This window comes from Salvelinus fontinalis, chromosome 24 (genome assembly GCF_029448725.1).
Source record: "Salvelinus fontinalis isolate EN_2023a chromosome 24, ASM2944872v1, whole genome shotgun sequence".
NCBI lineage: Eukaryota > Metazoa > Chordata > Actinopteri > Salmoniformes > Salmonidae > Salvelinus > Salvelinus fontinalis.
In genome coordinates, this window is record NC_074688.1 from 37,974,610 (window position 1) to 37,988,877 (window position 14,268).

The 14,268-nt window shown below is 50.6% G+C and overlaps 1 protein-coding gene across 4 annotated transcripts in view; it reads right to left on the minus strand.

The window, feature by feature from the left end:
- LOC129822398 (aldehyde dehydrogenase family 3 member A2-like) overlaps positions 1-14,098 on the minus strand; it is a 53,805-nt gene extending 39,707 nt beyond the window's left edge. The window contains exons 1-4 of one of the 4 annotated variants that reach the window (XM_055880655.1): positions 13,855-14,095; positions 1,785-1,963; positions 1,481-1,609; positions 1,069-1,171 (exon numbers count right to left, since the gene is read on the minus strand). In XM_055880655.1, coding sequence (XP_055736630.1) covers positions 1,069-1,171; positions 1,481-1,609; positions 1,785-1,940 — 388 coding nt within the window. In that variant the 5' untranslated portion in view covers positions 1,941-1,963; positions 13,855-14,095. Of the gene's footprint in view, positions 1-1,068; positions 1,172-1,480; positions 1,610-1,784; positions 1,964-2,119; positions 2,341-3,865; positions 3,885-13,854 lie in introns of those variants that run through there. The other 3 variants (XM_055880654.1, XM_055880653.1, XM_055880652.1) reach the window with 3 other exon arrangements.
- Positions 14,099-14,268: the final 170 nt, after the last annotated feature.

Consider the following 14,268-nt stretch of genomic DNA (forward strand, 5'->3'; position numbering starts at 1 on the left):
GGGAGGTCGCGGCTGAAGAACTAAGGGAGGGACCAGCTGAAGAACTAAGGGAGGAGACAGCTGAAGAACTAAGGGAGGAGACAGCTGAAGAACTGAGGGAGGGGCCAGCTGAAGAACTAAGGGAGGAGACAGCTGAAGAACTAAGAGACAGCTGAAGAACTAAGGGAGGGGACAGCTGAAGAACTAAGGGAGGGGACAGCTGAAGAACTAAGGGAAGAACTAAGGGTATTTTTGGTATTTTATTAGGATCCCCATTAACTGTTGCAAAAGCAGCAGCTACTCTTCCTGGGGTCCACACAAAACATGAAACATAATACAGAATCTAAATAGACAAGAGCAGCTCAAGGACAGAACTACATACATTTTAAAAAGGCACACGTAGCCTACATATCAATACAGACACACAAACTATCTAGGTCAAATAGGGAAGTGGCGTTGTGCCACCAGGTGTTGCTTTATCTGTTTTTTGAAACCAGATTTTCTGTTTATTTGAGCAATATGAGATGGAAGGAAGTTCCATGCAATAAGGGCTCTATATAATACTGTACATTTTCTTGAATATGTTCTGGATTTGGGGACTGTGAAGAGACCCCTGGTGGCATTTCTGGTGGGATAGGTGTGTGGGTCAGAGCTCTGTGTAAGTTGACTATGCTAACAATTTGGGATTTTCAACACATTCATGTTTCTTATAAAAAGAAGAAGCGATGCAGTCAGTCTCTCATCAACTCTTAGCCAAGAGAGACTGGCATAGTATTAATATCAGCCCTCTGATTACAATGAAGAGCAAAACGTGCCGCTCTGACCTGAGTCAGCTGCAACGTAGCTACGTCTTTCCTTGCCGCACTGGACCACACGACGGGACAATAAACAATATTAGACAAAACTAGATCCTGCAGTGGTGTCAAAAAAGGGGAGCATCTCTTTATTACAGACAGACCTCTCCCCATCTTTACAACCATTGAATCTATATGTTTTGACCATGACAGTTTACTCTGTAAGGTAATGCTGAAAATAAACCCAGCTGTGGAGGAATAGGAATAGAGGGGAAAGATAAACCTGGGGTCGTACCAGCAGCGATGGCCCCGACCAGAGGCTGCAAGGTGAGGGCCCAGGGGTAGTTCCAGGCCCCGATGATGAGGACCACTCCCAGAGGCTCCGGCTGGATGTACACCTTCAATGACATGAAACTTTACTAATCCTCTCAGTCAGTGGCTAAATGGTTTACATATATATACTCCTAGAAAAAATGGTTCCAAAAATGTCCTTCAGCTGTCCCCATGGGGAGAACCCTTTGAAGAACCCTTTTGAGAACCAGGTAGAACCCTTTTGGGTTTCATATAGAACCCTCTGTGGGAGGGGTTGTTCAAATGCTTCTCCCCATGGGGATAGCCGTAGGACCCTCTTTCTAGGAGAGTAGTTAAGTGTAAATGGCTGCTGTAAAGGACTGATGTAGTTCAATGATACGTCATCCATACTGTACCTGGTCTCGGATGGTGAGGAGGCTCTTCTCTACTGGCCGAGGAGCAGCCCACTGCTCCAGCTTCGACACAGCCAGGCTGATCTCATTCTCCAGGCCGATCAGCTCCAAAAGCGGGGTGTCGTACTGGCTCTGTGGAATGCAAAGTGAGGTTCATTGATGTGAGATATAGGACGCGTTCCAAATGGAACAATACGCCCTACTTTTGACCAGGGTCCATAGGGCAATTTCACTTTACTTCCTGAATTGTTTATATTCAATTTTTAATTGACCCCAAACCCTGATAAGTCCCGTGCGAAGATTTTACCCTGTTGATGTCCTGTTTGAGGGCGGTGGCGATCTCTCCCTGTCTGTCTGTGATCATCCTCTGGAGGGACTTGAGCTGCTGAACTCTGAACTCCAGGGGTCGCGACTTCCCGGTAAGGAAGGTCTCCCTGGCCCGCTGCACCACCTGCATCTCCATGGAAAAGTGTCACCAGCATACACCTGGATTGACAGAGCGACAGACACAGGTCACCAGCACACACCTGGATAGACAGACCGACAGACACAGGTCACCAGCACACACCTGGATAGACAGACACAGGTCACCAGCACACACCTGGATAGACAGAGCGACAGACACAGGTCACCAGCACACACCTGGATAGACAGACACAGGTCACCAGCACACACCTGGATAGACAGACACAGGTCACCAGCACACACCTGGATAGACAGACACAGGTCACCTGCACACACCTGGATAGACAGACACAGGTCACCAGCACACACCTGGATAGACAGACCGACAGACACAGGTCACCAGCACACACCTGGATAGACAGACCGACAGACACAGGTCACCAGCACACACCTGGATAGACAGACACAGGTCACCAGCACACACCTGGATAGACAGACACAGGTCACCAGCACACACCTGGATAGACAGACCGACAGACACAGGTCACCAGCACACACCTGGATAGACAGAGCGACAGACACAGGTCACCAGCACACACCTGGATAGACAGACACAGGTCACCAGCACACACCTGGATAGACACAAACACAGGTCACCTGCACACACCTGGATAGACAGACACAGGTCACCAGCACACACCTGGATAGACAGACACAGGTCACCAGCACACACCTGGATAGACAGACACAGGTCACCAACACACACCTGGATAGACAGAGCGACAGACACAGGTCACCAACACACACCTGGATAGACAGACACAGGTCACCAACACACACCTGGATAGACAGACACAGGTCACCAACACACACCTGGATAGACAGACACAGGTCACCAGCACACACCTGGATAGACACAAACACAGGTCACCAACACACACCTGGATAGACAGACACAGGTCACCAACACACACCTGGATAGACAGACACAGGTCACCAGCACACACCTGGATAGACAGACACAGGTCACCAGCACACACCTGGATAGACAGACACAGGTCACCAGCACACACCTGGATAGACACAAACACAGGTCACCAACACACACCTGGATAGACAGACACAGGTCACCAACACACACCTGGATAGACAGACACAGGTCACCAGCACACACCTGGATAGACACAAACACAGGTCACCTGCACACACCTGGATAGACAGACACAGGTCACCAACACACACCTGGATAGACAGACACAGGTCACCAGCACACACCTGGATAGACAGACACAGGTCACCAACACACACCTGGATAGACAGAGCGACAGACACAGGTCACCAGCACACACCTGGATAGACAGAAACAGGTCACCAGCACACACCTGGATAGACAGACACAGGTCACCAACACACACCTGGATAGACAGACACAGGTCACCAACACACACCTGGATAGACAGACACAGGTCACCAACACACACCTGGATAGACAGAGCGACAGACACAGGTCACCAGCACACACCTGGATAGACAGACACAGGTCACCAGCACACACCTGGATAGACAGACACAGGTCACCAACACACACCTGGATAGACAGACACAGGTCACCAACACACACCTGGATAGACAGACACAGGTCACCAACACACACCTGGATAGACAGACACAGGTCACCAACACACACCTGGATAGACAGAGCGACAGACACAGGTCACCAGCACACACCTGGATAGACAGACACAGGTCACCAACACACACCTGGATAGACAGAGCGACAGACACAGGTCACCAGCACACACCTGGATAGACAGAGCGACAGACACAGGTCACCAGCACACACCTGGATAGACAGAGCGACAGACACAGGTCACCAACACACACCTGGATAGACAGACACAGGTCACCAACACACACCTGGATAGACAGACACAGGTCACCAACACACACCTGGATAGACAGACACAGGTCACCAACACACACCTGGATTGACAGACACAGGTCACCAACACACACCTGGATAGACAGACACAGGTCACCAACACACACCTGGATAGACAGACACAGGTCACCAGCACACACCTGGATAGACAGACACAGGTCACCAGCACACACCTGGATAGACAGACACAGGTCACCAGCACACACCTGGATAGACAGACACAGGTCACCAACACACACCTGGATAGACAGACACAGGTCACCAGCACACACCTGGATAGACAGACACAGGTCACCAACACACACCTGGATAGACAGACACAGGTCACCAACACACACCTGGATAGACAGACACAGGTCACCAACACACACCTGGATAGACAGAGCGACAGACACAGGTCACCAACACACACCTGGATAGACAGACACAGGTCACCAGCACACACCTGGATAGACAGACACAGGTCACCAGCACACACCTGGATAGACAGACACAGGTCACCAACACACACCTGGATAGACAGACACAGGTCACCAACACACACCTGGATAGACAGACACAGGTCACCAACACACACCTGGATAGACAGAGCGACAGACACAGGTCACCAACACACACCTGGATAGACAGAGCGACAGACACAGGTCACCAGCACACACCTGGATAGACAGACACAGGTCACCAACACACACCTGGATAGACAGACACAGGTCACCAACACACACCTGGATAGACAGACACAGGTCACCAACACACACCTGGATAGACAGAGCGACAGACACAGGTCACCAACACACACCTAGATAGACAGACACAGGTCACCAGCACACACCTGGATAGACAGACACAGGTCACCAGCACACACCTGGATAGACAGAGCGACAGACACAGGTCACCAACACACACCTGGATAGACAGAGCGACAGACACAGGTCACCAACACACACCTGGATAGACAGACACAGGTCACCAGCACACACCTGGATAGACAGAGCGACAGACACAGGTCACCAACACACACCTGGATAGACAGAGCGACAGACACAGGTCACCAGCACACACCTGGATAGACAGAGCGACAGACACAGGTCACCAACACACACCTGGATAGACAGAGCGACAGACACAGGTCACCAACACACACCTGGATAGACAGACACAGGTCACCAGCACACACCTGGATAGACAGAGCGACAGACACAGGTCACCAACACACACCTGGATAGACAGAGCGACAGACACAGGTCACCAGCACACACCTGGATAGACAGAGCGACAGACACAGGTCACCAGCACACACCTGGATAGACAGAGCGACAGACACAGGTCACCAACACACACCTGGATAGACAGAGCGACAGACACAGGTCACCAACACACACCTGGATAGACAGACACAGGTCACCAACACACACCTGGATAGACAGACACAGGTCACCAGCACACACCTGGATAGACAGACACAGGTCACCAACACACACCTGGATAGACAGACACAGGTCACCAGCACACACCTGGATAGACAGAGCGACAGACACAGGTCACCAACACACACCTAGATAGACATACACAGGTCACCAACACACACCTGGATAGACAGACACAGGTCACCAGCACACACCTGGATAGACAGACACAGGTCACCAACACACACCTGGATAGACAGACACAGGTCACCAACACACACCTGGATAGACAGACACAGGTCACCAGCACACACCTGGATAGACAGACACAGGTCACCAGCACACACCTGGATAGACAGACACAGGTCACCAGCACACACCTGGATAGACAGAGCGACAGACACAGGTCACCAACACACACCTGGATAGACAGAGCGACAGACACAGGTCACCAACACACACCTGGATAGACAGAGCGACAGACACAGGTCACCAACACACACCTGGATAGACAGAGCGACAGACACAGGTCACCAGCACACACCTGGATAGACAGACACAGGTCACCAGCACACACCTGGATAGACAGAGCGACAGACATAGGTCACCAACACACACCTGGATAGACAGACACAGGTCACCAACACACACCTGGATAGACAGAGCGACAGACACAGGTCACCAGCACACACCTGGATAGACAGACACAGGTCACCAACACACACCTGGATAGACAGAGCGACAGACACAGGTCACCAGCACACACCTGGATAGACAGACACAGGTCACCAGCACACACCTGGATAGACAGACACAGGTCACCAACACACACCTGGATAGACAGACACAGGTCACCAACACACACCTGGATAGACAGACACAGGTCACCAACACACACCTGGATAGACAGACACAGGTCACCAGCACACACCTGGATAGACAGAGCGACAGACACAGGTCACCAACACACACCTGGATAGACAGACACAGGTCACCAGCACACACCTGGATAGACAGAGCGACAGACACAGGTCACCAACACACACCTGGATAGACAGACACAGGTCACCAACACACACCTGGATAGACAGACACAGGTCACCAGCACACACCTGGATAGACAGACACAGGTCACCAACACACACCTGGATAGACAGACACAGGTCACCAACACACACCTGGATAGACAGAGCGACAGACACAGGTCACCAACACACACCTGGATAGACAGAGCGACAGACACAGGTCACCAACACACACCTGGATAGACAGAGCGACAGACACAGGTCACCAACACACACCTGGATAGACAGACACAGGTCACCAGCACACACCTGGATAGACAGACACAGGTCACCAACACACACCTGGATAGACAGAGCGACAGACACAGGTCACCAACACACACCTGGATAGACAGAGCGACAGACACAGGTCACCAGCACACACCTGGATAGACAGACACAGGTCACCAACACACACCTGGATAGACAGACACAGGTCACCAACACACACCTGGATAGACAGAGCGACAGACACAGGTCACCAACACACACCTGGATAGACAGACACAGGTCACCAGCACACACCTGGATAGACAGAGCGACAGACACAGGTCACCAACACACACCTGGATAGACAGACACAGGTCACCAACACACACCTGGATAGACAGACACAGGTCACCAACACACACCTGGATAGACAGAGCGACAGACACAGGTCACCAACACACACCTGGATAGACAGAGCGACAGACACAGGTCACCAACACACACCTGGATAGACAGACACAGGTCACCAGCACACACCTGGATAGACAGACACAGGTCACCAACACACACCTGGATAGACAGAGCGACAGACACAGGTCACCAACACACACCTGGATAGACAGAGCGACAGACACAGGTCACCAACACACACCTGGATAGACAGACACAGGTCACCAACACACACCTGGATAGACAGACCGACAGACACAGGTCACCAACACACACCTGGATAGACAGAGCGACAGACACAGGTCACCAACACACACCTGGATAGACAGACACAGGTCACCAACACACACCTGGATAGACAGAGCGACAGACACAGGTCACCAGCACACACCTGGATAGACAGACACAGGTCACCAGCACACACCTGGATAGACAGACACAGGTCACCAGCACACACCTGGATAGACAGACACAGGTCACCAGCACACACCTGGATAGACAGAGCGACAGACACAGGTCACCAACACACACCTGGATAGACAGACACAGGTCACCAGCACACACCTGGATAGACAGACACAGGTCACCAACACACACCTGGATAGACAGACACAGGTCACCAACACACACCTGGATAGACAGAGCGACAGACACAGGTCACCAGCACACACCTGGATAGACAGACACAGGTCACCAACACACACCTGGATAGACAGAGCGACATACACAGGTCACCAGCACACACCTGGATAGACAGACACAGGTCACCAACACACACCTGGATAGACAGACACAGGTCACCAACACACACCTGGATAGACAGACACAGGTCACCAGCACACACCTGGATAGACAGAGCGACAGACACAGGTCACCAGCACACACCTGGATAGACAGACACAGGTCACCAGCACACACCTGGATAGACAGACACAGGTCACCAGCACACACCTGGATAGACAGACACAGGTCACCAACACACACCTGGATAGACAGACACAGGTCACCAACACACACCTGGATAGACAGACACAGGTCACCAACACACACCTGGATAGACAGACACAGGTCACCAACACACACCTGGATAGACAGACACAGGTCACCAACACACACCTGGATAGACAGACACAGGTCACCAACACACACCTGGATAGACAGAGCGACAGACACAGGTCACCAGCACACACCTGGATAGACAGACACAGGTCACCAACACACACCTGGATAGACAGACACAGGTCACCAGCACACACCTGGATAGACAGACACAGGTCACCAGCACACACCTGGATAGACAGACACAGGTCACCAGCACACACCTGGATAGACAGACACAGGTCACCAGCACACACCTGGATAGACAGACACAGGTCACCAACACACACCTGGATAGACACAAACACAGGTCACCAACACACACCTAGATAGACAGACACAGGTCACCAGCACACACCTGGATAGACAGACACAGGTCACCTGCACACACCTGGATAGACAGAGCGACAGACACAGGTCACCAGCACACACCTGGATAGACAGACACAGGTCACCAACACACACCTGGATAGACAGAGCGACAGACACAGGTCACCAGCACACACCTGGATAGACAGACACAGGTCACCTGCACACACCTGGATAGACAGAGCAACAGACACAGGTCACCAGCACACACCTGGATAGACAGACACAGGTCACCAACACACACCTGGATAGACAGAGCGACAGACACAGGTCACCAGCACACACCTGGATAGACAGAGCGACAGACACAGGTCACCAGCACACACCTGGATAGACAGACACAGGTCACCAACACACACCTGGATAGACAGACACAGGTCACCAGCACACACCTGGATAGACAGAGCGACAGACACAGGTCACCAGCACACACCTGGATAGACAGACACAGGTCACCAACACACACCTGGATAGACAGACACAGGTCACCAGCACACACCTGGATAGACAGACACAGGTCACCAACACACACCTGGATAGACAGAGCGACATACACAGGTCACCAGCACACACCTGGATAGACAGACACAGGTCACCAGCACACACCTGGATAGACAGACACAGGTCACCAGCACACACCTGGATAGACAGAGCGACAGACACAGGTCACCAGCACACACCTGGATAGACAGAGCGACAGACACAGGTCACCAGCACACACCTGGATAGACAGACACAGGTCACCAGCACACACCTGGATAGACAGAGCGACAGACACAGGTCACCAGCACACACCTGGATAGACAGACACAGGTCACCAGCACACACCTGGATAGACAGAGCGACAGACACAGGTCACCAACACACACCTGGATAGACAGAGCGACATACACAGGTCACCAACACACACCTGGATAGACAGAGCGACAGACACAGGTCACCAACACACACCTGGATAGACAGAGCGACAGACACAGGTCACCAACACACACCTGGATAGACAGAGCGACAGACACAGGTCACCAACACACACCTGGATAGACAGAGCGACATACACAGGTCACCAACACACACCTGGATAGACAGAGCGACAGACACAGGTCACCAGCACACACCTGGATAGACAGACACAGGTCACCTGCACACACCTGGATAGACAGACACAGGTCACCAACACACACCTGGATAGACAGAGCGACAGACACAGGTCACCAACACACACCTGGATAGACAGAGCGACATACACAGGTCACCAGCACACACCTGGATAGACAGACACAGGTCACCAGCACACACCTGGATAGACAGAGCGACAGACACAGGTCACCAGCACACACCTGGATAGACAGACACAGGTCACCAGCACACACCTGGATAGACAGACACAGGTCACCAGCACACACCTGGATAGACAGAGCGACATACACAGGTCACCAACACACACCTGGATAGACAGACACAGGTCACCAGCACACACCTGGATAGACAGACACAGGTCACCAACACACACCTGGATAGACAGACACAGGTCACCAGCACACACCTGGATAGACAGACACAGGTCACCAACACACACCTGGATAGACAGACACAGGTCACCAACACACACCTGGATAGACAGAGCGACAGACACAGGTCACCAACACACACCTGGATAGACAGAGCGACATACACAGGTCACCAACACACACCTGGATAGACAGAGCGACAGACACAGGTCACCAACACACACCTGGATAGACAGAGCGACAGACACAGGTCACCAACACACACCTGGATAGACAGAGCGACAGACACAGGTCACCAACACACACCTGGATAGACAGAGCGACAGACACAGGTCACCAACACACACCTGGATAGACAGAGCGACAGACACAGGTCACCAGCACACACCTGGATAGACAGACACAGGTCACCAACACACACCTGGATAGACAGACACAGGTCACCAACACACACCTGGATAGACAGAGCGACATACACAGGTCACCAGCACACACCTGGATAGACAGAGCGACAGACACAGGTCACCAGCACACACCTGGATAGACAGACACAGGTCACCTGCACACACCTGGATAGACAGAGCGACAGACACAGGTCACCAACACACACCTGGATAGACAGAGCGACAGACACAGGTCACCAACACACACCTGGATAGACAGAGCGACAGACACAGGTCACCAACACACACCTGGATAGACAGAGCGACATACACAGGTCACCAGCACACACCTGGATAGACAGACACAGGTCACCAGCACACACCTGGATTGACAGACACAGGTCACCAGCACACACCTGGATAGACAGACACAGGTCACCAGCACACACCTGGATTGACAGACACAGGTCACCAACACACACCTGGATAGACAGACACAGGTCACCAGCACACACCTGGATAGACAGAGCGACAGACACAGGTCACCAGCACACACCTGGATAGACAGAGCGACAGACACAGGTCACCAGCACACACCTGGATAGACAGACACAGGTCACCAGCACACACCTGGATTGACAGACACAGGTCACCAGCACACACCTGGATAGACAGACACAGGTCACCAGCACACACCTGGATAGACAGACACAGGTCACCAACACACACCTGGATAGACAGACACAGGTCACCAACACACACCTGGATAGACAGACCGACAGACACAGGTCACCAGCACACACCTGGATAGACAGAGCGACATACACAGGTCACCAGCACACACCTGGATAGACAGACACAGGTCACCAACACACACCTGGATAGACAGACACAGGTCACCAGCACACACCTGGATAGACAGAGCGACAGACACAGGTCACCAGCACACACCTGGATAGACAGAGCGACAGACACAGGTCACCAGCACACACCTGGATAGACAGACACAGGTCTCCAGCACACACCTGGATTGACAGACACAGGTCACCAGCACACACCTGGATAGACAGACACAGGTCACCAGCACACACCTGGATAGACAGACACAGGTCACCAACACACACCTGGATAGACAGACACAGGTCACCAACACACACCTGGATAGACAGACCGACAGACACAGGTCACCAGCACACACCTGGATAGACAGAGCGACAGACACAGGTCACCAGCACACACCTGGATAGACAGAGCGACAGACACAGGTCACCAACACACACCTGGATAGACAGAGCGACAGACACAGGTCACCAGCACACACCTGGATAGACAGACACAGGTCACCAACACACACCTGGATAGACAGACACAGGTCACCAGCACACACCTGGATAGACAGAGCGACATACACAGGTCACCAGCACACACCTGGATTGACAGACACAGGTCACCAGCACACACCTGGATAGACAGACACAGGTCACCAGCACACACCTGGATAGACAGAGCGACAGACACAGGTCACCAACTCGCACCTGTAGAGTACACACAGCACACAGAGTACCTGTCACCACACCACACCTGTACAGATACAGCTACATGTCACCAGATCACACCCATTCAGTACAGATACAGCTACCTGTCACCAGATCACACCCATACAGTACAGATACAGCTACCTGTCACCAGACCACACCTGTACAGTACAGATACAGATACCTGTCACCACACCTGTACAGTACAGATACAGCTACCTGTCACCACACCTGTACAGTACAGATACAGCTACCTGTCACCACACCTGTACAGTACAGATACAGATACCTGTCACCACACCTGTACAGTACAGATACAGCTACCTGTCACCACACCTGTACAGTACAGATACAGCTACCTGTCACCAGACCACAATGTAAATTGTCCGGTGGCGATTTTTATGAATTGTTCAGCAGTCTAATGGCTTGGGGGTAGAAGCTGTTGAGGAGCCTTTTGGTCCTAGACTTGGCGCTCCGGTACCGCTTGCCGTGCGGTAGCAGAGAAAACAGTCTATAACTTGGGTGACTGGAGTCTCTGACAATTTTATGGGCTTTCCTCTGACACTGCCTTTATAGAGGTCCTGGATGGCAGGAAGCTTGGCTCCAGTGATATACTGCGCCGTTCACACTACCCTCTGTAGCGCCTTACGGTCAGATGCCAAGCAGTTGCCATACCAGGCGGTGATGCAACCTGTCAGGATGCTCTCGATGGTGCAGCTGTAGAACCTTTGGAGGATCTGTGGGCCCATGCCAAATCTTTTCAGTCTCCTGAGGGAGAAAAGGTTTTGTCGTGCCCTCTTCAGGACTGTCTTGGTATGTTTGGACCATGACAGTGTGTTGGTGATGTGGACACCAAGGAACTTGAAACTCTCGACCCACTTCAGAGGGTCATTATCAGCAACCATCAGTCCTGTGTTCCAATGGCACGTTGTGTTAGCTAATTCAAATGTATAATTTTAAAAGGCTAATTGATCATTAGAAAACTCTTTTGTAATTATGTTAGCACAGCTGAAAACTGTTGTCCTGATTAAATAAGCAATTAAACTGGCCTTCTTTAGACAAGTTGAATATCTGGAGCATCAGCATTTGTGGGTTCGAATACAGGCTCAAAATGGCCAGAAACAAATAACTTTCTTCTGAAACTCGTCAGTCTATTCTTGTTCTGAGAAATGAAGGCTATTCCATGCAAGAAATTGCCAAGAAACTGAAGATCTCGTACAACGCTGTGTACTACTTCCTTCACAGAATAGCGCAAACTGGCTCTAACCAGAATATAAAGAGGAGTGGGAGGCCGCGGTGCACAACTGAGCAAGAGAACAAGTACATTAAAGTGTCTAGTTTGAGAAACAGACTCCTCACAAGTCCTGGCAGCTTCATTAAATAGTACCCACAAAACACCAGTCTCAACATCAACAGTGAAGAGGCGACTCCGGGATGCTAGCCATCTAGGAAGAGTTGCAAAGAAAAAGCCATATCTCAGACTGGCCAATAAAAAGAAAACATTAAGATGGACAAAAGAACACAGACACTGGACAGTGTATCTCCTTTCCCAGTTTCATCAACAGTTCTGAATTCACGCTGCTCCAGATGCATAGGGGGGGTTGAAGATTTCTTCATCTTTAAATGCAATATTTGAGATTTTATGTATTTCTATCAAGTCAAAACTGGAATTTCGACTCAAAACAAAGGTTGTAAAAGTATGCTAGACATTTATAGAATAAATCATATCTAGTTTGATGATTCTGTGACAAAACGGTGAATTAGTTATTGATTTGTACTTTTTTAATTGGCTTTTGGCGAATGTCTGATGAATGTCTGTTGAATGTGTGGATATAAACTTTACCTCGGTTATAAAATATGACTTTATAATTATTAGTTGGTAGGTTGTCAATTCTAAAACTGTATACAACTGAAATAACAGGCTAATGAACGTTGTAATTACTGTGATAGACTACATATAGTACTTTGTCTGTTGGATACATCTAAACAATAATGCTCCATACTCACACGTGAATGAAAGCATCAATCTGGAGCAACAACGGACGAAATAAATTTATCCCGATTTATCCAAGTAGTGAAATCACCGCTGGCAGTGTAAACAAAAAAAATAAGTTATCAGAAACGTTCCTATCCTGTGCAAAAATATTGGTGCATAACCAACGAGATGAACACCATCATACCACAGTACCATACAGTCTGTCCTTGTTCCTATTTCACTGACGTGACCGTGGGAGGCACATGACCGCACATTTAACTTTCATCGCACCAGGCTACGGGTGGTATCAGACGTCACTAATAACTAGGCAGACGTTTTTTTGTTGTTGCATTTTTACAAATACATTTTTTTTAGCTACAAAATGGCCATATGTTTAGTCCTACAATATCCCAGAATTTTATTAATCAAGTCACACCAGTAAAATA